This window comes from Desmodus rotundus, chromosome 3, assembly GCF_022682495.2.
Source record: "Desmodus rotundus isolate HL8 chromosome 3, HLdesRot8A.1, whole genome shotgun sequence".
In the NCBI taxonomy this organism is placed as follows: Eukaryota; Metazoa; Chordata; class Mammalia; order Chiroptera; family Phyllostomidae; genus Desmodus; species Desmodus rotundus.
Window position 1 is genome coordinate 167,218,259 of NC_071389.1, and position 27,711 is coordinate 167,245,969.

General features: G+C 40.0%; 1 protein-coding gene and 1 pseudogene across 1 annotated transcript in view; one reads left to right on the plus strand and one right to left on the minus strand.

The window, feature by feature from the left end:
* ITPR2 (inositol 1,4,5-trisphosphate receptor type 2) overlaps positions 1-27,711 on the plus strand; it is a 431,766-nt gene that overhangs the window by 224,120 nt on the left and 179,935 nt on the right. The window contains exons 35-37 of the mRNA XM_053921707.2: positions 2,798-2,988; positions 4,241-4,383; positions 10,492-10,600. Of these exons, the coding sequence (XP_053777682.1) occupies positions 2,798-2,988; positions 4,241-4,383; positions 10,492-10,600 (443 nt within the window). The remainder of the gene's footprint in view (positions 1-2,797; positions 2,989-4,240; positions 4,384-10,491; positions 10,601-27,711) is intronic.
* Positions 590-1,191, minus strand: LOC112318381 (ATP synthase F(0) complex subunit C2, mitochondrial pseudogene; annotated as a pseudogene).

The following is a 27,711-nucleotide window of genomic DNA, read 5'->3' on the forward strand; positions in this document are numbered from 1 at the left end:
TCTTTCTAAAACTTATATTTGTTAGATATTTCACTTCCTGGATTTGCTCTCTTTATTTCATATTCTCACAGTTTTATTTTCCCTTTTGATCTTTTATGTTTTATGTTCTAGAGGATTCCCTGACTTTTCAAGGTTATCACCTTGGTCTTGGTTCCTAGCTTTTTCTTTTCCAGCCAATTTCTGGAACGTTTATTTAGGCAATCATAATTTAATTCCCAAGATTTCTTTCTTTTTTCTGATTTTCTAATTTTTTGGATGCAGTATACCTCAAATTCTTTGAGGACAGTAATCAGTACTGTTTTCTTCCCCGAACCGTGTCTGTTTTTACTGGGGCCAGTTATTCTCGATGCCCTTGGTTTTCCCTGTGAGTCTTGGTGGTACGTTTGTAGCTAGAAAGGTCTGTAATGACTGGCATGGGTTTGCACTGCAGTTTAGCAGATCTGTTCCTCCCTCTCTTCCTTCCTTCCTCCCTCCTTCCCTCCCTCCCTCTCTCCCTCCCTCCCTTCCTTCCTTCCTTCCTTCCTTCCTTCCTCCCTCCCTTCCTTTCTTCCTTCCTTCCTCCCTCCCTCCCCTCCTTCCTCCCTCCTTCCCTCCCTCCCTCTCTCCTTTCCTTCCTTCCTTCTTCTCTATGAATACAGCATTTATTTGTCTTCCCTCTGTCAAACCCTGAGTCAACCACTTTCCCCAGGCTGCCTGGAGAGGAATAGGAAAAGGCACAGACAGGGCACACAAGTCGCAAGAGAAAGAACCATGGGAGGTGGCAATGGCTGCTTCACGTGGTGAAGAGGATGAGAAAAGCCACCATCAGGCAAAAGAGCCCCCTGGCCTCTGAGAGGGCAAAGCCCAGATCGGCACAGGGGAAGAGCTTCAGAGAAGGGTTCTTGGCCTGAGGAACCATGAGGCTCTCAAACACAGTCCCAATTCCAGCCCCAGAGCTAATCACCCCCGACTGTGGCAGCCCCAGTCCCAATGACCTTGGCTGCTGGTTAGATGTCCCTGGAAATGCGCTGGTCTGAACACTGCAGCGAGAAATAAGTGAGGACGGGGGACATGGGGCTGCCAAGCTGCTGAGGCTGTCATCTGTCAATGTCTCCGGCCGTTTCAGCACCACCGCAGGCAGTGGCCGGCTCAGCAGCTGAGAGGTGCTCCTGACCAAGGGGGGGTGGGGACAAACTTGGCACAGGTGCACATTTTCAGGGGGTGAGGGACTGTAGCAGGAGAGCTGCTCCCAGTGTGGAGAAGACAGAAGTTGAAGGTCTGTTTCTCTACTAACATTCTCATATAAATGACAGGGCTGACCCAGAGTGAGGGGCTGTGTAAATGATACTCAGGCTTCCTTTGGGTATGTGTGCATGTGTGTGTGTGTGTGTGTGTGTGTGTGTGTAGCCAAAAGACAGGCTGGGAATACTAACAAGTGTTCAAATAAGGAGAGCTTTGCTCAGGGGTTAGAGTCTTATGTATCTTTTTTCTGGAGCTGTCTCTTCTCTCTCTCCCATTCGGCTTCTCATTTCAGTAAGATCTTTGGAGTAATAACTTCAAGCTCTATGCCACTTCTCCATCAAGTCCTACCACCTCCTTCTCTCCAGGCAGGTACTCCATGTTCTGGAGTGAACATTCTACATTTCCTAGCTTTACCCTCTGAGAAAAGCCCACTGCTCCGACTGCTCTGTTTGTGCTAGTCCGAGGGAGGAGGGCCTGCAGCCCCCAGCTGCTCAGATGCTGTTCCTCAGCGAGTTCCCGGATGACTGCCCCAGGCCCGCCACCACTCTTGGTGTGGGTTGACTCTTGGCCTAGGAAGACCTGTTCTAACTTGAATCTCTTCTCTTCCTTCTCTGATGGACTAAACCCACCATTGCTCTGCTTGCAAAAATGCCTCAATATTTGTGTTTCCTCATGGCAGGCATTCTCATTTTTTAGTATTGTCATATAAGTGTGATAAAATATAAATTTCAGTTGATTCGGGGGAAGTAGGACATGTACTTGTGCCATTTTCCAAAGCAGAATTTTTATAATCTTCCATTTCAAAAATTTATTTCTTTCGGGTATTTTATCACAGACACAGACACACACACTGATTATATTAGTGAATGGGCCGGCAGGATTTTCTTATGTGTTTTCTGTCTGCTTTCTTGTTTTCCTTGGCACCTGAGAAGCTACAGATTTGCATGGTTGTTATACAGGTTTTTCTATAGTGATGCTGTACAAAGTACAATTCAAACATTAATCATACGGAAATCAAATAAGTTCTTGAATGTTTAATGAGACCACATTAATAATTGGTCTTAAAATGGAAATAATTTTAGATGAAAAGCTTTTATAGTTTTATAAAATAATTTAATGGATGAGTTTAAAGATTTGATGCTTTTTTCTTTTTAAACTAATTTCATTGAAATGTAATTAACATAGAATATTGTATTAAGGTGTACAACATAATGATTTGCTATAAGTATGTATTAAAAAATAATAACCATGGGATTGGGGGGAGTAGCGGGGGGGGGAATGCAGACAGCTGTAATTGAACAACAATAAAATAATTTAAAAATAAATAAATAAGAGAAAAATAATAACCATTATAAATTTTGTTGACATCTGTCACCTCACATAGAGATGGTTTTTGATGAAAACTTTTGAGATCTACTCTTTAGCCACTTTCAAATATACAATACAGTATTGCTAAGTCCCAGAATTTATGTATCTTACATTTTTTCTTTATTCTGTATTTATAAGGTTATTCTGATAATGTGTAAGAAGCTTTAGTCAAATTAAGAGGAAAATATTTAAAATCTTTCTTTTTCAGCAAAGAATCGTGGAATTGCTATTCCAGTGGATTTGGACAGCCAAGTTAACACTCTTTTCATGAAGAGCCATTCAAATATGGTGCAGAGAGCGGCCATGGGCTGGAGACTATCAGCTCGCTCTGGGCCACGCTTTAAGGAAGCTCTTGGAGGGCCTGCCTGGGATTATAGAAATATTATTGAGAAGTTACAGGTACAATGCTAGCATGAAATGGCATTAATATTTTCTAAATTACATTGTTAAATATGTGTCGTTACATAAATAAAATATGGTTGAAAATATCAAATTCTAGTTGGAGACCAGACTTTACGTTATAATTTCTTACCAGTCATATTGGATTAGAGCCTACCCGTACAAATTCATTTTGCCTTAATTATCTCTGTAAAGACCCTGTGTACAGTTACAGTCACATTAGGAAGTACTGGGGGTTAGGATTTCAATATATGAGTTTTGAAGGGTACGTAATTCAACCTATAGCAGGCATCTTCCCACCCACATAATTATAGAGAATTTCGCTGGAGTGAATCAGGGTATGGTGTTGAAGAAATGGTCAAGACATGAACTGGAATAAATACTACAATAGGTCCCATGTAGATTGATTGGTGGAGGTTCAGAGTTTAATAGATGAACATTATATGTGATTAAAGAGACAAGTTAGGCTCAATGTGAGGGACTCAAAGGCTATAGGTCATTAAAATTTGTGGGGGAAACATTGTTATATGTGATTAAGCAGTCACTGGTTTGCAGGGCAGGGTTCTCAGGAAGAGACTAGAGGAAGGCAGACTGGGTAAGAAGGACTAACGATCTCAGCTATGTTGTGGCATGAGTGAAATGAAGAAACAGGTGTTGCATACAATAATGAAGGCGGGCTCAACAGACTCAGCGCTGTTGGATGGAGACAGAGGGCATGAGAGGCATGAAAGAGGAACTGATGGTTAGAGACGGGGTGATATTATAGTCTCTTTAAGAGGCAAGGAATTTATATATTATTTTTACAGTATATCAGGGAATTTCTCCATTGGAAGAAATGGTTAGTTCTGGACTGCCAACGACACAGAGAAAATCTTGTTTTTTTGGCTCTTCCACAGACATGCTCCAACTTATTCCAATTTGATGAATACCTATCATGTCTCCATTATAACTCTGCCAGGCCTGTAACGGCGGTGTTATTGGCTTTTCATCTTGTGCGTATGTCCTTAGAAATTATGTCAGTTACCCACTCCTCCCTTATCTTATAAATAACAGAGGAGACCCAGGCAGCATTGATAGAGAACACCAGACTGTACTTAAAGCACAGACATCAGTGCCATGGAAGGTGGGGGGCATCATCTTCAATGACATGCCTACGTCTCATTCCTGGGTAGTATTCTTAGGCTTGTCACATTTTCAAAGGATAGAGTCTGACTTAGGTCTTCACATGGGTTCTCTTTTGCTTTTTCCTTAGGATGTGGTGGCCTCCTTGGAGCAACAGTTCAGCCCGATGATGCAGGCCGAATTCTCGGTGTTGGTAGATGTGTTATACAGTCCGGAGCTACTGTTCCCGGAGGGGAGTGATGCAAGAATCCGATGTGGTGCTTTCATGTCCAAGTAAGTGACTGCAGCCTGTGATTCTGCTAGTGTTACCAGACTGAGCTGGCCTCTAACGTTTCTGCATTTTACTCTGCTGGCACGTGTCAGCCCACACAGTGCGTCAAAGGTCTAAAATCCATGTTAAAATATCCTTCCAAAATAATTAATTTGATTTGATTGAAAGTCATCGTATTTTACTAAAATTTACTGAAAGTGAAATGTGTCACTATTGGGCACAACATATCACATCAAATAATGTTTTGGTTCTGATGCCTTTCTATACCTATATGGTGTGACCTTTAAAAGGATTCCTATTTAAAGGCACCAATTTTCATTAACATAGAAAGCAAATGGCGCTGACATTTATTGAGGCCTGGGTACTGCCCCGTGTGTGTTTACCTATTTTATCTAATCTGCACGAACACTCCGAGACGGAGAGGCCAGCCTCACTGAGAGATGAGAACGCCGAGACTCACATGTGCTTCCGGTAAAGAGCTGTTCAGTGTCAGACTCAGGACTCTGCCATGTTGTCCTTTGCAGCTCTTCCACCTACTTACTTCCCACAGCATTTTTGTGGTGTTGTCAGATCTGTTATAGCTAATATGTTTATTCTAGACTATTTCACTTTAATGCAAAGTGAAAAATTTCAAGGAAGATCTGCAAGTATAAGCAGCTGTGAGAAAAAGTAGAACTAGCCTCAGAAAGAAGACACATGTCATCATGGACGACTCTTCCTTGAGTGATTTGCTAGTGATCCTGTGTAGGCTCAGGATGGCCAGTCAGAGGTACTCGGCCTTCCTGGGGAGAGTATTCGGGTGGAGAGTTGGGTGAGGCTGCCAACCTCCTTGACTATCACCCATCACAGCTAATTCCTGGGTGGTTGAGGATGTGAGGATATTGCTGAATGAGGTCTCAAACCTCTTCTACCCACTGTGACCTCATACCAAGGCAGAAAGTGAAGGACTAGGGGACACAAGAAGTGCGCTCCTTTCTTTTTCCCGTTAAAGCTGGGATTTGGGGAGAGAAAACAAGATACGGGATGACAAGAATGGCCTATGGGGATTATGCTGAAGAGTAGGTGGAGTGTCTACATTATGGACAGCATCATGGATTGTTGGCTCTAGACCCACAATATTTTAAGGGGGCTAAGAAGAATGTATCCAAACACTTGGTTGATATGTTGTACACTCCAGAACTACTGTTCTAGTTCATAGTAGAAGACTTAACCAGTCTTCTAATAAGAATTTTTAAATCGGGAGGTCCAGAGTGTATGCAAAACTGATGACTTTGGAGGCCATTAGAAAGAAAATTAAGTAGAGGTGTTGCCTAGTAATTTAGTATAAAAATAGGGTCCTTGAAAAATGCCTTCACCTCCTATGAATATATATCAATTTTTAGAATATGGGTTAAAAAGTAGGTAATAAACCTGAGAATTTTAACTCTAGGAAATTAATATAATGCTACTAACAATATGGAACAGGGGCTGGCAAACTCTGGCCCGTAGGCTAAACTGGTAACCTTGACTATTTTTGCAAATAAAGTTTCATTGAAATACAACCACACACGTTCATTTATATATTGTCTTCTTTATACTATTGGAGAGCTGACTAATTGCCACATCTGTATGGCCCATAAAGCCTAAAATATTTACTGTTTGGCCCTTTAGAAAAAAAGTTTGCTGACTCAGTGTCAAGAATTAAGCTGTCAATATAGTAGCTATACATGGCTATTTAAATTAAAACTTAAGATTAATTAAAATGAAAATAAACAATTTACTTCCTGAGACACATTTGCTACATTTTAAGTGCTCAATAGCCAGATGTGGTTAGTGGCTAACAAATTTGATAGCACAGATACAGAACATGTCAGTTATTACAGAGAAAGTTGTATTGGACAACACTGTTCTAGAACGTAAAGATACAGGTCTTAAGAAGATGATATAAAATAACTCTGAGTATCAAGAAATACTGACCTGTGCTCAAGGTGCGGCAAATGTATTGCATCTTCAGGAAAAAGGTATCTCACCTACTTTAGTGGTTAGAGAAGAGATTTTAGTACTATTACAGTTGTGTTATGGCCAGAGGCTCAGGAATGTCTGTTTTCTGTTTGAATGCTTATCCTACTCCTCCCTCACCTCTGTGAAGAACCAGAGGTTTCATCTGCAAGGATAGCTATTGAAGTAGAATCTCATTTTATTAATAGCTATGCAAGGGGCCTGCATTACTATGCAGTGCTCTCTGGTGGAGCTTAGTTGGAGAATATAGTTTAGATCTAGGGCTTGAGTGGGGCTTCCAACTTTATGAGATGAATTTAATTCTTGGAACTTGTTGGCTCAGCTGGGTCTGCTGGAAAGTGAGAGGGATACATCTGGGGACAGAACCTGAATTTCCATATCTACTTAGTTACCTAGAATGAGGAGAGAACAAAAAGAGAAGAGTGTAGGTCGATGTTGGTGTTAACCATTAAGGGGTCTGATTAGGGTCCATTCAAATAGCCACTTGCTCTTCCCTTATGAGGAGAATCTCAGTGTTTCTCAAATAACAGCTTAGGGAGGAGAGACAACCATTAATTTAGAAAATGAATGAGGAAAGAACATGAAATAGTCAGAGCGCATCTCATATAGTAAAGGTAACCTTTTGTGTTAGGTTTACAAACACACACACACACTTTTATATGGTGGGTTGTTTTGTGAAAATTGTTTTTTCCTTAGATCATAGAAAAAATATTTAAAAGCCATTGATTTAACTCAATGAAACATTATGTGATAAATGAACACTTTGTAGAAATCCCTAGCAAGTCATTCATACATAGATATAGATATATAGATATTTTCAAATGTTTAGTGAATTAAATATTTTATCTAAAGACAAGTTAAAGAGGAAAAGAAATAAAAAGAGATTTGCAATGCCTAGTAAGACTGTTTTCATGCACTCAAAGACCATCATGTGAAAGAAAGGACCCGATAGCAGAAGTTTTAGAGAGACGGTTTTTTCCTTGCAAGAACTTCAGAGCAGTTCATCTGCCAGCTGGACCTGACTACGTGGACTTATGCACCCTGCCCAGACCTGACAAGTCTAAAAGCAAATCACTGTTCCTTCACTCCTTCAGCATGACAGAGATGTCACTTAAACGTATCACGGCCCATCTACTAAGCCAGTCTGTAAATCGCAGGCACCCCTCCCTTCTTCCCTCTCCCCTCTCCCCTCTTACCGTCTCCCCTCTGCTCTTCTACCACTGCCCGTGCATCATGATTTGCCATGTACTGGCTATTTTATTTTATTATTACTTTTTATTAAAATATAGTTGACTTATAATATCATGTTAGTTTTAGGTGTCCAACATAGTGATCCAACATTTCTCTACCTTACCAAGTGATCACCACACAAGCCTAGCGACCATCTCTCACTATGCAAAGTTTTTGTGACATTACTGACTGCGTTTCCCTGCCGCGTGTTACACCCCTGTGCCTTGTGAACATAACTAGAAGTTTGCACCTCTCATACCGTTTACCTTTGGTGCCCTTCCCCCGCTGCCCTCCCATTGGGCATTCATCAGTTTGTTCTTTGTGTCTGTGAGTCTGTTTCGTTTTGTTTGTTCATTTGTTTTGATCTTTAGATTCCACCTATAAGTGAAATCATGTTATTTATCTTTTTCTCCCTGACTCATTTCATCTAGCGTAATACCCTCTAGGTTCATCCATGTCATTGCAAATGGCAAGATTTCATTCTTTTTTATGACTAGTACCCTATATATATACATATATAAATATATAGAAACAGACACAATGAAGCATATACATTATATGTGTATCCCACATCTTTACCCATTCATCTATCAATGCATGTCTAGTTGGCTGCAATGTCTTGACTATTGTATATAATACTGCAGTGAACATTTAGGGTGCATGTATTTTTTCAAATTAGTGTTCATTTCCTTCAGATAAATGCCCCAAAGTGGAAATGCTGGGCCATAAGGTAGTCTATTTTTAATTTTTGAGGTAACTCCATACTACTTTCCATAGTGGCTGCATTAATTTACAGTCCCACCGACAGTACATGAGACTCCCTTGTCCCACATCCTTAGCAATACTCGTAGTTGTCTTTTTGATGACAGCTGCTCTGAGAGATGTGAGGTGGTATCTCCTAGTGGTTTGATAGGCATTCCCCCAATGATTTGTGGTGTCAAGCACCTTTTCAGGTGTCTTCTGGCCGTCCATATGTCCTTTTGGAGAAATGTCTGTTCAGGTCTGCTTCCCATGTGTTAATCATCTTTTTTTTAATGTTGTGTTGTATGAACTCTCTATATTTTGGATATTGACCCATTCAGTGGGTTACCTTTTTGTTTTGGTGATGCTTTCCTTTGCTATGCAGACTTGGCTTTTCATTTCTATTTGCTTCTTGTGTCCTTACCCGAGCACGTGCACTCTTTATCTCTTGCTTTGTTCTCATGCTTCCACATCATCTTTCCCACTGCCACTGATGTACTTTTTCACATGTAGGCGGGGTCATTCAGGTCTTTTAAAATAGCCATTCCCTATTTTTTATAGAGTCCATTCCAGACTCTTCGGCATACTATTTCCAATTGCTTCTTTTCAGCCCACATTGCTTACACTCACTTCTTCGTGACATTCAGTGTCAGCGGCCTGTCCGAGCACTGTCATTTCTGGAACGTGAGGGTCAGTTTTCTGCCCCTGCCCTTTGTCCACACTGTACCCATTGCAGGGCTGCCTTCTGTCTCTTCCCTCTCCCTGCCAGGTGAAATCTTCATCGTTAAATGTCGTCCCTTCACTGAAGCTCTCTGTCAGCCCTGGGCAACTCCCCCAACAGAATGTAATAGCTTCTTTGTCTAATGTGTGGCATCGTCAATACCTCTGTTATAGCACTTATTGTGTGACCTAAGACGGGCCTGTGTGCGACCCAGTGTTGCCAGGACTGGCTTTCCAGTCCTCTGAGACTCGAGAGATCAGCGAACTGTGTCACGTCACCGGAGTGGTGCTTCAGAATCTTGGCTCTGAAGTCAGATGGATCTGGGACTATTTCCAGATGCCACCACTTAGTAACTGTGTGACCAGAGGCAAGTTGCTTTATTTCTCTCAGTCTTCTCATTAGTCAAATTAGTCTGGTAGTATAACCTGCAGCACTGGCTTGTTGCAAGGGTGAATTAAGAGAATCCACGAGAAGTCTTTATGTATCACTCTGACACTGAGGAGCCACTTACTAGCCATTATTAGTGGAATTTCACTTTCCCCGCAGTCCTCCTGTTATGTCACTGAAATCAGGTAATTCCATTATATTCTCTATCAATTTGCTTTTTTGAGGAAGACGTATCTCACAGGGTCATTTTACAACTCAGCTTTTTAAGAGCTATAGTTCAAAGCTAAACTATAAATTCTGATGATGAACATTTTGCTTGACTTTGAGTTATTGGGGATGCTGTGTAACTGTATTCTTCAAACTTTTCTCCTGACAAGACACTGGTGCAAAGGTTACCGATATGAAATTACTTAACTTGAGTTTTTGTTCAAATGATAGCAAAAACAGTAAATGGATAGATGTTTTAATGTGACTTTTTTGTTGCTTTTGTTTTTGTTTTGCTTCTAATCAAGAACTGCTTGTTATTATCTGGCTTGGATGGTGAAAAACAGTACATTATTATTAATGGAAACTGGAAAGCAGCCAATTATGCTAAGGTTGCAATTTGTATACTGCTGCTTCTACTATAACACTAATGTAATACAGTACATAAAAAATAACATAGGGTAACATAGTATAAAAAATGTAATATACTGCAAATATTTTTCTCGACTAGTAAAGTTGTTTTAGTTCATATGATGGGATTAAAGATAATCAGTGTTTCATTGTTTTTCAGAGTATTGTGTCCCACTAAATGTATGGTACCTGAATAAATTTAGAAGCACTGAGGTATTCTGCCTGTAATGCAGAGGATGCTTTATAATACAAACTCTATAGCTTAAGTGTAATTAAAGCTTTTTGAAAACAGGCATCTATCTTGTTTACTTCACGTTCTCAAATAATAGTGTGATTTATTTCCCTCTAGCATATGATGATAGTGTATAGCTTGAAGAAAAATCACTGTTGTATTTAAGGTTTAATGTTTTGCTTTAAGGTTGATTAATCATACAAAGAAACTAATGGAGAAAGAAGAAAAACTGTGCATTAAAATTCTTCAGACTTTACGAGAAATGCTAGAGAAGAAAGACAGCTTTGTGGAAGAGGTATTTTTTTAAAATTTTTAGTATTTGAAAGTAAAGTAGAATTTCTAGAATACCATAACCAATGAATTACAAAGGGTTATTATATAATTACTTGGATTCCACATTAATGGCATATGTATTTAGATGAATTAGTTAATTTGAGTTTTTATGGTATTTATCTCTCATGTCTGCTTTTAGTTAAGAAATAATGAAGATTAAAGCCTCAGGTGCTTGGTTTATTTGTTTTTATTATATTTTGTCTTGAATATGTATGTTTTTCTCATATCGCTTCAATGAACCAAACAACCTTTTTTAACAGCGAGCAACTGAGATGCATTATTAAGACTGTGTATAAAGTTCTGCTGTGTATTGAAATGTTCTATGCATTTTGGCACATTTATTTTTATTGTAAATATATGTTCATGTCATTTTCTATAATATTTTGCCAATTATTATAAAATAATACTTTTAAGAATAAATGGGATAGTAAGTTTCTATTCTTAACTATATTAATTTAAGTATTGCACAAATGACTTTCTGGGAACATCAGCTTAGAGATAATAATTGTCAGTATGTTATTAAAAATGACAGATCAGGTGCTTATTAAGAGATAGCTACATCGTGTTTAATACCCAAGGTTATACACTTAAATATAAAGTATAAATCTAGTGTAGGGTTTTTTTAGCTAGCTACTTTCACTTTTATGTTTGGTTTCAAAGAAAATTTGTTCGGTTTCAAAGAAAATTTGTTCCGTGTTCTTTAATGACTTTTTGATCAGTTTCTGTAAATACTAATTTTTGATGTGTTAACATTGGAAGGACTTTATTTATTAATTTTTGTATAGGCTGTCAAATTCCAATAAGATTATAGTTGTAGGTTTTTCTTTTTTTAAAACATATGACTCTTGTAGGAAAGAACTCCGATAGAATCTTGAATATTAATAGAAGGGGTATAGCTTCAAAATACTCTGAATCACATGCTTGATTCAGTAGTCAAATTTACTTTTGCTTTACACTTAAATGATAAAGAGAACTGATAGAGTTCTCTTTATCATTTAAATTATGTTTGGAAAACAGTCAAAAGACAGTCATTGCAATTTTAGCAAATGTTTCTGTGACATAGGACTCAGTAAAAAGCTTATAATTTTGCATATGTGGTATGTTTTTTTAAAATAACAGTTCCTCAGAACTGTTTGTTGTCTTTCTCTGATTCCTCAAAGTATTGCTGTAGATAGTTTATTTCTGACTGTAGTACTAGATCCTAAAATAGAAAAATGTGTCCATATAAATTTTGACGGGGATGTTAGGTTTACAATAACAGTTAACTTGTGCTTAATAGGAGAGAAATCATTTACTCTTCAATAAATAATGTGTTAACAAATTATTATTGAATTACTCTAAAGAAAAACAGGAAAGATATCAAGTAAAATTTTACTTTGACTGGGCAAGAGTATTTTAGCATATTTTCTGTACCACCCTAAAATAAATTATATTGGCATCAGTGTCTCCCTCCCCCCTCCCCCCAAGATAGTTTAGGCTTTCATTATCTCTTGTCTAGAAAACTCCAGTAGTCTAGTTCCCTAAAACCTTCCTTAGGGGAGGCAGGGCTGCTGTTCTCCTAACTCCAAGGGGTGCCATTTGCATATGCTAAAGTGTGAATGTCACCACCGGGACAAAGCCTTTAGAGAAAAGTGAAGATGGAGAAAGGCTAGTTGGGGTGATTCCCTCAGTCATCAAACACGTGTATTGTGAGCAAGTGTTAATTGTCGGTTACCGGGCCTGGGCACCGGGGATGCAGCCATGATAACAGGGCTTGCTAAGGACCACCATGGGGTACAATTCTCATGCCGGGGAAACTCTTTTGTTTTAAATATTTTATTTATTTTTTTAGAGAGAAGGGAAGGGAGGCAGAAAGAGAGAGAGAGAAACATCAGTGTGTGAGAGAAACATCCACCAACCTGTTGCCTCCTGCATGCCCCCGACTGGGAACTTGGCCTGCAACCCAGCCACGTGCCCTGGTGGGTAATCGAGCCAGGGATCTTTCAGTTTGCAGGCCAGCGCTCAGCCCACTGAGCCACTCCAGCAAGGGCCCAGTGGGCTCCTCCAGTAGTCTGCAGAGGTCCTGAGAGCATTGCAGAAGCCTTCAGGGACTCTGTGCTCTCTTGGTGTTCCAGGCCCTCTATGAGATCTCCTACGCTTTCTGCCCCCACGCTTCCTCATCCGTTAGCCTCCAGAAATCTGTGTTACTCAGTGTGCCTGAGAAGTCCCTCAGGCTTTTCCTGCACAGAACCTTGCTGCATCTGGAATCATGGGTTGCTAAAATCCAAACAAGCCTTATACCCCTAGTGTTACCTTTGTGGAGTAGCTAATGGATAGTGCTTACCCAGTGTTCCAGCCATCAGTGATTGCTTTTTCGTTAGTATTACCGAAAGACTTTGTGTCTCTCTTTCATGACCCTTCAGGCTCTTTCTTAGTTTTTAGTCCAATCTTCTTGTTTTATAAATGATGTCATTCAGACCCAGAGAAGTTATGTGATTTCTCCAAAGTCACATAGCAAGTGCCAAAACGGGGTTTAATTTGGAACTCCTTCTTCAATGCCTAATCTTATTTATTAGATCATAGCCAACTTTTAAAAATATTGTATCACTGTTAAGAAAGATTAATATATTTTGTCCAGCATGTTTTTGGCTCCAACTTTTAAGTCATAGGCAGACAGAATATAAGATAGATTATAACATCCAAAATGGATGCAGGTTTAGAAAACATCTAAGAAAATATTAAAGAATGTGGAAATGTAGTAGTTTAACTATGGAAAGAAGAACCTGATAAAGACTTATAAGTATTATTCCTTAATTTCCATGCCAACTAAAGACAGAATAAGAAAAAAAAATATTGCTGAAAGAGTTCTAGATTTTGGATAGCTTTTTAATTCTAAGTTTGGAATTAGAAGTGGAATGAGAAGCACTTCTACCAGCGGAAGTAGAAGACTTCTTTTCCCAGGAAACTTTAAAGGAATGCATATTAGGTCTAGAGTGAGTCAGATACCTACACTGGGAAAGAGTCAGGACTGGGTTATCTCTACGTGTTGCCACTTAGCCCTTCTTAAACAGCTGGTGCTCAATCACCCATGACAGTGGAGGGCAGCCCTCAGACGACTCACCAGTCCGGGTGACATGCCCCTGGGTAACCAATTCTGGAACTGGCCAAAGCTATTGTCTTACAGCCCATGTGCTCTCAGAAGAAACCCTGATTACCAGTAGTGGGATGATGGCTGTGTTTTCAGGATTGTATTAGTTCCCTACTTACCAAAAACTTAGTGGTTTAAAACCACACAAATTTATTATTTATAGTTTTAGAGGTTAAAAAGTTAAAATCAAGGTGTTGGCAGGGGTGCGTTCTTTCTGCAGACTTTAGACAAGAATTCATTTCTTTGCCTTTTATAGCTTCTAGAAGCTGCCTGCATTCCCTGCTTTGTGACTCCATCTTCCATCTGCAAAGCCAGCAGAGAGTATCCCCGCCCCTCCACTCTCTCACACACACACACACACACACACACACACACACACACACACACACTGCACTTCTCTTTCTCTTACTCTGACCCTCGTGTATCCCTCTTACAAGGACACTGTGATTACATTGGACCCACCAGGATAATCCAAGATAATCTCCCCATTTCAAGATTCTTAACTTAATCACCCACAAAGTCATTTTGCCATGTAAGGTGACACATTACAGGTTCTGGTGGTTAGGGCACAGATGTCTTTCAGAAGGCTGTTATCCAATCTATCTCCCTGATCCTTTTACTGACACTGAGAAGTGACACATAGAATATAGAGTTTACCTGGGGCTGATTAAAATTACTATGTAGGGCAGTAGGGTAGTTTAAGTGTGAATGAATATTTTTAAATGCTTTAAATTTATATCGCTGAGCTGTTTTCAAATTATTTTAAAATGCTTTGCTACCTTTCAACGGCAATTCCAGGAAGTATGTAGAGTAGGCAGTGTTGCCTCCACATTTGTAAAGTGGGGGGACTCAGAGGAATGCATTGCATTTAATCACATAGGTTGCCTAATACCTGGCTGTCTAACACCTAATCCACTGGATTTCTGCTGTTTGTGTGGAATCCTTCTGTTGGAGGATTCCCAAGAGATCTCTGAGAGTTAAATCAAAACAAAAAACTTATACCAGGGTTTTTCACATTAGCTATCCTAATATTACACTTAAGACTTCGTTTATTTAAATTTAAAATGTCACCTGAGAAGAAAATCTCTATTTTCATTTTTGTTTCCTTGGTCTCCAGTACCAGAAGTAGTGTATGTGTAGCTTCTAAACACTTAAAAGTAGAGCAATAAAGCATAACTTTACTTGGTGGTGGAGCCAGGTAGCCTTGAAAGCCGTCCCTACCTTCGACATTTCAGTTTTCTGTTCTCACTAGCCTTCTCCGTAAGACATGTTGAGGAAAGCCAGCATTTAACTACATTTTATCTGAGAGTCAATGATCTTACAAACATTTACAGTTTATAATACTTTTGATTACAGTTCCTAAATTAATTTTACTTAATATTCTTTCTTGTTTCATGTTAAGTTTGTTCCAAAGGTTGAGAGAGGCATTATCTTGAAGATTCTCAATAGTGTACTAATATGAGTGAAGGAAAATGTAATTTTCTGCTGCATGTATTTATATGTGAGGTCATCTAGTAATCACATAGGTACTATATGTTATAGTATTTATTTATATTGAAGGATAAAACACGAAAATTATCCATAGTCTTTAAGGGGGAAAGTTACTTGAGTTTTATAAAAATTCCATGTAAGTATTCTTTGTTTAGTCAATTCTGATAGAAAAGCAAAAAATTACAAAGAATGTAACTTAACAAACTCAAGAGCTCAGTATTCCTTTGGGATTGGCCATATTTGAAAGGCTTTTTAAAGATAACAACAGCAGGCATATTTATTTGCACCTAAAAATACATATATTGGGAAATTTGAGGAGGGAAATAGAAGAGAAGGCATGTTTTAAAATGGTTTTAGGGCAGGGTGATTTCTAATGTTCTCCATCCTTAAAGCCATTTTGTTCTACTCCAATATCCCGGACCACTCTACACAAAAAAGGAAACACCTATTGAAAAGAGTAGCTTCATGAGAGCACCATGCCTTTGTTTTGTGGATTTAAATATATTTTATGTCCAGATCTGATTGTCCGGGGGTGGGAATAGAGAGAAAAAGAGCTATATGGATTGAACAGAGGTGGGCTGATGGGTGAGGGGGGGGGGGATTGTTGCAGGAAATAAGGACTGTTGTTCAGAGGGTTGGTGTAGTTTTAAGGATTTGAGGGGGTCAATTTTCTTTATATTACACACTTTACTGTATATTTTCATTAAGATTTCTAGAACATTACAAATTTCTCTCATAAAAATAGAGAAACATATATAAATTCTAAATACTAAAGGTTGCAGACCACCGATCCTAAATATATCAAATTTGTAGCTTCTTTACTTTAGAATTGGAAAGATAATGAGTACTGGCAATAGTCACTGATAGCCTGTGTAACTGGACATTTAAAGTTACTTTCCTCACATTGTAGTAAAGGAAGTTGACCTATTTCCAATGCCAATCATAATTTTCCCTGCGAATATATTCCTATCTACTCTTAAATTACCCTGACATACCTATAATTTACAAAGCAACAAAGATGTTTAGTCAAGTTCAATATTCTTAAAATGTTCATGTTTAAACTGTCATATATTCTTGGAATACTATTGCAGAGAAAGCCTGAAAAAATCTCTACAATTGCTATGGTGAGGTTTTAAGCACGGGTTGTTATAAAGTAATAATAGCTAGCATTTATTGGGAGCTTACTCTATCTCAGATACTTTTCCTGATCCTTTTTATGTATTATTTAATTGCCAACTGTGTGTTATAGGAAGTATTATTATCTCATTTTACTGTGAGGAAGCTGAAGTGTGGAGTTTAAAGTCACACATCTAGTAGGTAGAAGAGAGCTGGTATTCCAACCCAAATGTTTTGTCTCCTGAGCTCACCTCTTAACTAATAGGTTACAGCCAATCAGGTTATATGACTCCTATTTTCTCATATAGTCAACTAAATAAAATGAAAAGTTCTTTAATTTTATTCTTGATAAAATTGGCACATGTGTATTGGAAAGCATAGACCATTTATTCCGTGAACTGTTTAGGAAAGACTTGAAGATTTTAGGCCAAGCTGACTGAGGACACCATGATGTAATAGTTGCAGGGTTTTTTTTTTAAGATTCATGTTTATAGACCTACAAATCAATATCAGAGCTCCCAAACCCCATCCTGTGATCGTGGCCTATGTTGTTAGTAGCCTGAATGTCAGATATAAAAGCTTAAACGATACTGTATAAGATGAGCGTTGGAGTCGGCCCCTTGCGGAAATGTGGCATTCAGCAAACAGCACAACCTCTAATTGAAAGCTGTGATCTTTACCAAAGCCCAGGTGGGGGGAGATGGTATTTATACATGGAGCAAGGATGGCAGGCAGTGGCTTCTTGGTTTGAAAGTTGGTATCTGGAGGGAGGAGGAATAAAGATCTTTAAGAAATGATGCCCTGAGTTATTTTAAGGATATAGCTTATCTTTTTTTTAAGAACTGTAGACTTTGCTGTCAGCTGAGTTAACAAGAATTTATTCTTTTCTTCAGTAGGAAAAAAATTATTGTAATTAATCTTTTATTTCTGATTTTGAGGAGCAGCAAAAAGAGTAAGTCAGAATTATACCAAGAAACTTAACTCCTACATGAAATATACAGACCCGTCAGTCTCAGCAGGAATTGCATTGTTGTGAATTTGTAAATTGTATCAAGCTCCTCATACTGTAAGAGTCTTGCAGAATCATTCACCTTCCACGCATACTCTCATTTCACTTTCTAGGAGGCAAACAAACAAATTTAAGTAGAGTTGCTACACAGGGTACACTGTAGCTTAAGAATTTGATAATAACTGTTTTGCTAAGGGATAAACACATTTCAGTTTTAGTACCAGTTGCATTTTTTAAAATTCCTCATTAAATATATTGTAGAAGTGACTACAATTTTCTGTAGTGTTCTAATGTTGTTTGAAACAGGATACAATAAGGATGCTGCAGTAATTCATTACCGTAGTATGCTATCTCATCTTAATCATCCCTAGTGAGTATGTTGTATGTTGTTGTATGTTGTATGTTATATGTTGTGATGTGTATGTTGTTTTAACTAGATAAATAAATAGTTGGAAGTATGAAAATATGTTGTCCCCTTACAGTAAGAGATCTGTTTTAGAAACATTAGTGCAGTCTTCCACTGGAATTTTTATTTCATATTTTCATCTTGGCAAGAAAACTTCGATCACTGAAGATGGGTACAAAGTAACAGTGGCTTTCAGAAATTTACTCTTCACTTGCAGGGCTGGCTTGGTTGCTTGGTAGGCTGTAAAAGTGATAAGTTTATCAGATTTATTAAAGTCATTGTAACCTTACTATTATAAAAATTATAAAGTCCTTAATTACACGTTGCCTTTACTTTCCCACTTTAAATCTGTCGACATTATTGCCTCTGTGGTTTTGAGGTACGCTACGATCCTGAAGAGACCAGTGACGAAAAGGTCATGGTGAAGATGTTGCCAATACTGAAGATTTGGCCAGGCGTTTACTGCCTTTAGTAAGTGTAAGTCATTTGCTAGTTCATGATTGCAGGTCAGCAGTGGTATGTGATTAAAAGGTAAACTTGGATAACGTAAAAAATAAAAAAAGGAAAAAGAACACAAAAAAGAGAAACATTAAAGTTAATATATTATTAAACTCTCATATTATTTCCACCTAAATCTAACCTAAACTCTTTCAGGAAGCATTCCATGATAACTTTCTTTTATCTCCGTATTATACTGGTTTGCAGTTATTTCAACACTTAAAAAATTGTATGTTTATTTAGCGTAGACATTTTACTATCATGCCTTTTGAAGATTTTCTTTGCTGTTTTTTTTTGGTTTTTTATTTATGTTTTCATCCTCAGTAAGGACATGCTTATTGATTTTAGAGAGAGGGGGAGGAAGACGGGAGAGAGAGACACACACACACATGGATGTGCCAGAGAAACATCGATCAGTTGCCTCTTGCACACACCCCAACTAGGGACCAAACCTGCATCCCAGGCATGTGCCCTGTGCGGGAATTGAACTGGAGACCAACCAACTGAGTTACACCTGCCAGGGCACTTTTTGTATTTTAAATAAATTAGACTTTTTAGGGTAGGTCTGATGCATAAGATGAAGAAATGCCCAGAAGGCCTTTCGATGCTGAGACACTGTGAGGGCATACTGCACTTCTTCCCAGTCCCGCACCACACGCCATGTGCCACATTCCAGTGCTGTGCCATTGAGGACAGAGCCTGAAGGTCTTACTCTCTGCAACATTCCCCGTGTCCAGCATTGCACCCTGCACACGGTTGTTGCTTATTGCTTATTGACTGACTGATTTACAGAGTAGGAATGAATGTTATTGACTCTCTGCAAGTACAACATGTTGACCTTCGCTAATCATATCCAAGAAATAGATTCTAGAAGTATCATGCTCTACTTTGCACCTCTTTGTAACTCAGGAAATGGCAGGTTTCTTGATACTTAACACCGCTGCCAAGTTTGGCCAGCAGCAGGGAGAGCTACAACACAGGGAGCTGGTGAAGGAGACTATCTTGCAGAAAGCACCATGTGCGATGGGCTTTGTAGTCTGGCTTGCTGTCTGGCTTGGAAAGCAAAAGGGGAAGAAATGGGGGTATCCCCAGACATCATAACAATGGGAACTCAGCCAAGGGAGCCTGGGACAAAGGAAGGATGACCGGACATGAAGGCAGACAAATGGGAGAAAGGCTGTAGCCACTGAGCTTCCCTTCCCTGAGGACAAACAAAAGATGCAAGCCACAAAGGAAGTGGGGACAGCCCACTGTTAAAACCAGAACATGGTAGCAACTAAGGCCCTGGAGAGAGGCTTAGACTCAGTCTTCTGAACTGGGAAGCTGAGTTTGTCGGATTAACTAGAATAACTAGCTGCTGAGTCCACCATCTATGGCAGCATCAGGACGTCCTGCCACAGGACAAAGCTGGAGTCTGGAGCTGCTCTGTGCTCTTACCGTTGTGAAAAGGAAAAGTTGGGGAACAGATGGGGCGTGATACCTTTCACCTCTTCTATCAGATACATTCATCTCCAGACTAGTATTTGGGCAGGTGTTCAGAGAGTAGACATACAACCTCCTCAGTGCATGCGGCACCAAAGCGACATAACTGTTGTTGAACTGTTGTTGACTATATCTCCCGAGAAGCTCTCTGCCAAGCAACAATGTGTGTGCGTGTGTGCTTGGACCCTCACAATAAATCTCCAAGGAGGCAGTCTTTTCCTCCAATTTATAGATATGAAGGCTGAGGCCCAAAGGGTAGAAAGATCTAGTAAGAATCATACAATTTGTAATGGGCAAAGCAGGGATAGGATTCAAAGTTTTCTGATTGTACTGTGTATATGAAGCTTCTCCACAGGGTAGAGAATTAAATAATGCTGGGGGAAATACATGATCATTTAACTTTGATTTTACATTTCGGAACCACCTGGGAGACTTTTACTCCTTTGACTACCTCTAGAAGAAGGCTCAAGGTTCAAGAAACCTTTCAAAAAATAAAAATAAAGAGGGAAATGTATTCTCACCCACTTTCAGTAAAGTGTGCGCTCTGAATGACAGTTACAGCCCACACTTGGTGGTGTTTACTAGGTAATAAAAGCCAGGGACCTGCATACATGCTTCACAGTTTTAATTCCCTTAACCCTGGTAACAATACATTCAGGAAACTGCAGCACAGAAAGGTTACAGAACTTGCCCAAGGTCACACAGCAAAAAAAAAGAAAGAAAAAAGAAGAAGAAGGAAACGTGATGGAGCCAGGGTGGGAACTCAGGCCGCCTGGCCCCAGAGCCCCTGTCTGCAGTCACCTCATGAGACTGTCTTTCATTACATTCTCACCTCAGCTTACAAAGCCGTGGGGTGCCACCCATGGCTGTCAGAGGAAAACGATTTTCTTGTGAAGATAACATTACCTCCTGAAGATATTTCTTCTGGCATTTAACAATTTTGAGCATCTGCCCGTCACTGATTCTTTCAGAGTAGGCTTGGTTTCTGCCCACTTCATCTGGTGCTTGGGAGTCTCAAGCCTTTTGTTTTTTTTTGTTTTTTTTTTTAATAAATCTTAGTTACTTACAGTAAAACGACGCACAACAGTTTGAATGTTTACAGAAAGCTCAGTGCAGTTGTTGTGTTTATCTGTACTCAGTTGTGCCTAGCTTTTGGATGGGTTTTTAATTAAAACTCAAAGTCTAGACTACACTACTTATACACTGATGGCAGAAGGAAGACAAATGTGATGCGTGAATGAACATGTGTAGCAGCTCGGTCTGATGCATCTGTGGTACAAAACAATCTGAATGAGGCCATGTGAACAATTAAAGTCAGATCAACTGCTTGTCATTAATATCGCATCAATGGAATAATGCTGAAGATACCAGCTCAGAGACATGCAGTTACTGTTGCCAAGTTTCCATCCCAGGCACGAGTTGATTTCATTTTCTCTCAAAATGCCAAAGTACAATAATCAGGGAAGTACTTCCTAAAAGGTAAGTGGGAACCAGCGATAATCTCGTACTTGGGTACAACTGTGAGAAGGATCCTCTCGTTAGGCTCCTCACCGTCGACCACCATGGCGCATGCCGTTATTTGTTCATTGATGCCTTCTGCAAATGGGCTGCACTGTTGGTCGAGTTGGCTGAGTCCCCCACCCCCACGGCAGAGTTGACAAGGCCCTGGCTGCTAGGCCGATTGCCCATTCTCTTGGAAGACAACGTTGATATCAGTTCCACTGTGCTTTTATCATCTACCCCTGGCCCCACTGTTATCTCTGACCTTCCGTGTCTCCCTGCCCTGACCTGCCATTTCTCTCCTCCTCCGTCTTGCAGGCTCTTCCTCTCCTGCTCCTTCCCACTCAGCAAACATTCCTTATCCTTACCTCCTTCTCTACCAGTTCCCTCCACTTTCTTGCTTTAAGTGAAGACTCACTGTCCCCTGAGGCCACCCCACTTTCTCAGCAGCTTGGTCAAGTGGCGTCTCTTTTCTCTCTCATCCACCATGTGAAGAGGCTTTGTGTCCTTGTTGCTTCTCATTGTCATTTCTAGACTGAGTCCTCTGCCATTTAAAAAAAAAAAATCCCTCAGCTCCTTTGAGGGTAATCAAGGCCCTGGCATCTGCCTGCATCCTTGTCACGCCCTCTCATCCACCCAAGATTTTGGAACCTGGCTCACATTCGTGTCTGGGCCCCAGACCTGCCATCGTCTGGTATGATTTTTAATCCACGTGGGCCGTGCATGTGACACTCTGCCTTCTCAGGGCCTCGATCTCTGCATCTGCACTGAACTTCTGCCCTCCACACCCGTCACCCACTTTTTCAGTAACACCTGGGAAGTTTTCATCACCAGGGACTGCTGCTTCACAATAGCTAGTTCAGGCATCCCACTGGCTGACCTTTACTCTTTCCCGTCCAGCTCGCTTGTTTAGCTGCCCCAGTGATGACTGTCCTTTGACCTAATCAGAACCACTGGCCTCTCTTGTTTCCCAGTTGCTCAGCTCACTCCCTTCCTCTGCTTATTAACTTGAGGTTTCGGAGGCACAAACCCAACTGTTGAGCAGCTGTTTAAGACAGGGCATAACAAACAGTCCTGGCAAAACGGCATGGAAGAGGGGAGGGGTGGTTCCTTCTAAGAGAATTGGAGCATTGTTGCCAAGAGATGGGGGAAAGGACGCCAGGCAGGCCAAAGCAAACAGTGACCACTCCAACTTCTTCTGTAATTTCTTTTCTGGACCGATGGAGTTATTTAGATTATTTAAGATATTTGGCTGATTTTCTATTCATCTTGCACTTAACTCTATATGCCACTCCTTTCCAAATGCAACCAGAAATCTTGGCTCACAGTTCCCTTTGCAAAAAAAGCTTCCACTTCGCTATGTACACAGGCACGCTGTGTTCTCCAAAACTGCAGTGACTGAGGATGTCTCTCCTCAAGGCTGAGTAAACATATGGATGTGAGTGCGCCACTTCTCAGTCTGTAGCCTTGTGACAAGGCATCTGCTGCAACATTTTTTGTTCTTGGATCGTGGACTGTTGTCTGCCGATTGTTTTTATAAATATTAATCTTTAAAATCTTGACTGACATCAAAGTGGCTCTTTTTGGATTCTTTTCTACTTTCTATGCACCATCTTTAAATAGTTGTCTCATAGCACACAAGATTTTTCTTATGAAAAACTTCTATTTCAAAAGCGGGGGTAAAATGTCTAATTCAAAAACTTGTGGGTCGTTTTGCATTTGAAACCTCTCTTCTTTTCCTCTACTATTGGCCTTGGAATAACGGCTCTGCATTAATTTTGCAAGAAGAAGTCATGAGAGTACCTCAGGGAGACATTTAAGCTTAACTTTCCCATGCTCTTGATTTAGTCCCAAGGTAGATAATTATTCCTTCTTACTCTGGAAGTATAAACTTTAAAACCGAATCATGATTTGGAGCTGGACCTTGAATACCCTATTCAGTGTGTTCGCTGAATAATGGCATTTGATGCACGTTAATTCGTAATCATAGCTGTGCGTGGGAAGATAATGGAAACTTCTGCAATGGGTGAGACAATGAGCACATCTTCCACCACAGGGTGTTATTTAGGGACGGCGAGGGAAGTTTTGCTGGACTGCGCGTCCTCTACCGTCTTTAAGTGGCACGTATAGAACACTGCAGGTGCTGTAGGCACCTTCTGGGGTTAGCTCCTGTTTTATTTTACTGCTACTTCTAGGAATCAGTAATTCAGCACGTTTTTAAATTGTTTCAATTATTGCTCAATTAATACAACAATTTTTTAACATTAAGAATGAAAGGCACCTCACACAGACACTGGACCTTAAGGCCTGTTAGCAAAACGTCATCCGTGTGCGAAGCCAGTGATGGCAAACACAGCAAGTGACTGATCTGGAAGGAAGATGAGTTGATCACAATGCACACACAGGATCTTCTCTTCCTCAGCAGCCTACCTGTTCAACATTAAATTTAATCTATGTTAAAAGGTAGATTACAAGCTCTTACTATAAGATCTTGAAAGAGATGCTCTATTCTCAGGATTTCATAAGTGGTTTGGGTTTTCATTTTCATATTTTTTAAGCCAGAATACTCTATTATTAATGGAGAGTTAATAAATTGGAACATATGGTAACTCACTGATGAGTGATGAAATTGTTATTTCTTCAGCTTTACCTAGAATCACGTAAAATTAGATTTAGAGTCGAAGAGATTCTTATGCTTTGCTCTCTCTAAAGGCTGCATCATGGGCTGGGAATGCATCTCACAGCTGAGATCAAGCCCTGTTTCTTCTGGGGTCTGTTGGCAACAGTCAGCTCTGTTCTACATCTGCCATTTTCCGAGAGTAAAATGAGCTTCACATGTTTGCATACCATCTTGTCCTTGCCAAGGATACTTTCTGGGAAGAGCATACCGAATATTTCTGCTGTGCCTCTATTATAGGGAGGGAGGAGAATCTCACGAAAATTGGACACTGTGCCAGAATTAGGCCAGACGCTGAGGAGTAAATGAAGGGCCTGCTCTGCCAATGGCTGGTGATTCCGCATGGGTAGGAGGACAGACATTTGAGGAGCGTTCTTCGGGTTCAGAGATTGGGCACCAGAGAGAGATTATATGGAGAGAGCCTGGCCTCACTTGTATGGTGTTTGTTGATAACCAACAATTATTGAGAACCTGCCACATGTTATATCTTATGCTTTGATTAGATACAAAGGAGTGAAATGCCACCTCTGTTAGTTGTCTGGGGCTGCCATTACAAAATGCCACAGACTGGCCAACGACAGAAACATTTTTTCACAGTTCTGGAGGCATATTCGAGATCAAGGTGTTGTCAGGGTTTGTGCCTTCTGAGGGCCGCAGGGGAAGGATCTGTTCCAGAATCCTCCCCTTGGCTTGTAGGTCACCATCTTCTCTGTGACTTCACATGGTCTTTATTCTGTTCCTGTGTCTTTGTCCAAATTCCTCTCCTTCCTTGTAAGGACACCAGTCATATTGGATTAGGGCCCACTCTAATGGCCTTGCTTTAATTCAATTAACTATTTAAAGACACCATCTCTAAATATGATTCTATTATGAGGTCATGGGGATTAGGGCTTCAACATAAGCATTTTGGGGGTGATGTGATCCAGCCCATAATAGCACGTCAGGCTTTTATCTACGTATAGATAAGACACGTAGACACGTTTCTGTGTGTGCGTCTCGTGCTCATTTGGTTGAGGGCAGCCAAGATGCACTGAGCAGATTGCTGGCATCTGCAGACAGAGATTTAGGAAGTTACTTCTAAATGTTGTATTTAAATCAGTCTAAACCAACAAAGAAACATAGAAAAGGGATTTTGCTTTCTTCCTGTTTGATGTCTTAATGTTGAAATCAAACAGTTGATTGGCGTGAATACCCCAGTGACACTGACGAGCATGTGGACAGATGTTTGAGCATCAAATTGAAACATTAATGTACTCTGCCTGGTTCTGAAAACACTAAATGAGAATTTTGAAAATTTGAAAGAATTTTAATGTTTGTGATATTCTTTAGCCTTGGACCGACTCTCGAAGGCATAGATCAGTTTGTTTACTTTTTCTGGAGCTCTCTGACAGTGTTTCAGCACGATCGCGAAGAATTGGAATTTTCAGATACAGGCTCTGGAGTTTCTGTATGTACTACAAATTAAATGATTATTCTGAAATACCATTTTAGTGGTTTGTCATTCTGGTCCTCTCATAGCTAAGTATGTGCTTACATGCTTCACTGAAAAATATACCTTTTCTGGAGGAATGGCTGGTTACAAGTTACATAAACCACACAATTTTATATTTCTTTTGTAAGTGGCCAGTTAATTTTTATATCCACAAGAAATAAAGTTAATTTAAAAAGAACATTATACAAACAGGAACACCACTTTTAGCCCATGACACAGCCTAGCCTGAATGCTTTATTCCTTGTGCCTCTATGTGGGAGCTAACAATAAAATGGTAAGTTTTCATTATTTTAAAAAAGCAAATGACTCAAGTTGTAGGGTTACTTTTGTAAATGTCCTGGTTTGTAGAAAATTTTCCTGATATTGTAAGGCAGCATTATTTATTTCCTTTTCTTAGCTGTCAAGTTTTTCTATTCCTTGCATATTTTAACCCCCTTCTCTCATGTCAACAAAAGTAGCAAAAGCAGTGTCCGAGAAAGAGGCTTCAAGACCACTCACAGAGTAATTCGTTCTGTTCTCTATGAATTCCTGTTTGCGTAGCTAAATGGAGATTACGGATCATTTTAATTTTGATTCTGGTATAATCTCTCCCATGAGATTCTAAATGATTAGCTAGTGAACTCACTGCCCAGGCAAAGGGAATTGTCTAGTGCCATTCACATGCACCTTTACAGACATTGTATGTAAGTGCAGCGAGCATGAGGTGCACAACATGATAGCAGGGGATCTAAGGTGTATGTGAGGAAATGCCACCTGTTAAAAATGAGACCGAGGTACCTAATTCTGGAAGTAGAGAGCAAGTCTGACTCACACAAGCAGAGCAATCATCAGAGCATCGCTAAAGATACGTCACAAGCTAGGAGGACTGATAAACTCGAGGAACATTTTTTTAAACCAATATTTATACCTGTCCTCCACTGAATTTCTTTCAACTTCGCTTTTTATTCCAATTTAATACACACAACCAGTGCATGATAAGTCAATGTTTAAAATCAGGCTACCGACTTTGATGTGGGAATCGTACAGCTGACATTCCTGTTCACTGCTGTCACACTCAGCACCTTTACTGGCATGTTACACACGTAAGGCCGCAGTGTGTCGTGCTCGTTTGTACTTCACACTTGCCTCAGATCCTTCAGCGTTCAGAGTGCAATGAGGAGCGTTAGGAAAGTCGTGCATGGGTATCTGTGGGGATCCAGGGAACTCTACCCAGAAATTAGCATGCTGACCCACTCATCTTTCTTCTTACTCTTAAGGGTATTTACGATAACAGTGTGCTGAACTTGATTTATCTTACCAAATACAGTAAGCATTCGGAGGCTGTACCCAAACCTAAAAATGTTAATAGCTCAACACTAAAAGTGAGTCTAAATTAAATCATAATAGGGTTTCCTTTAAAGAGGTTTATTTTTTACTTCTTTGCTGAATATAACTTTTTTATGATTTAATATTTGTTAATTAGATATACGCATCAAGAGAACCCACATGAGAAAATAAAATAGTTCTGGAAAGAATTATTTCTTTATTTCGTCTGAATTTATTGCTACAATCCCATGTATTTGACAAAGCTACATGCATGTGGGCTTTCTACACGAGCCGCACTTGTACCCTTTCAGAAAGCGATGGGGGAGAACTCAAGGCTGAGACTGACCTTGGAGCGCACTACACCAGGCGCACTTCTTGAAGTCGGAATGGGAAGCGGGAGACGCTGTGTGTGGAGACCATGGTGGTGCTGACTCCCAGGGTTCACGGCCCCCCTGGGAGGGCCTGAGAACAGCAGAGTCCTTCTGCACTTGCTCCTGAACAATCAAAAAAAGAGAATGGGAAGTCGATCCTCAGAGTATCAGCAACACCATCAGGAAATTACTACTGTTGACAGCGCAGGAATGAAGTTTCCATGATATAAACACGGACACAGGAGAATGGCTCAAATGAAGTTCAAGTATTCTGTGGCTCTGGCTCTTTCTTTGAGGACTTCCAAATTTCAGAACAAGTGACTGAGAAATTAGCTGGCTTTCTGACCCCAGATGAATGAGAGAACCAAATGCCATCTATAGGTTCTTGGCTATATACAACTTTATTAAGAATGAACTTAATCAGTCTGACTCAGTGTAGACCAAATATGACAACTAACGTAACCTTGGACTGTGTTGAGAGCACTGTTCTGGGCCAGTGGGGCTCTCACTCTGTCACCTATTAGCTGTGGGATCTGGGGCTTCTTGGCTCTCATCAGCCTCATCTGTCAAGTTAAACTAAAAGTCGAGGCTGAGCCATG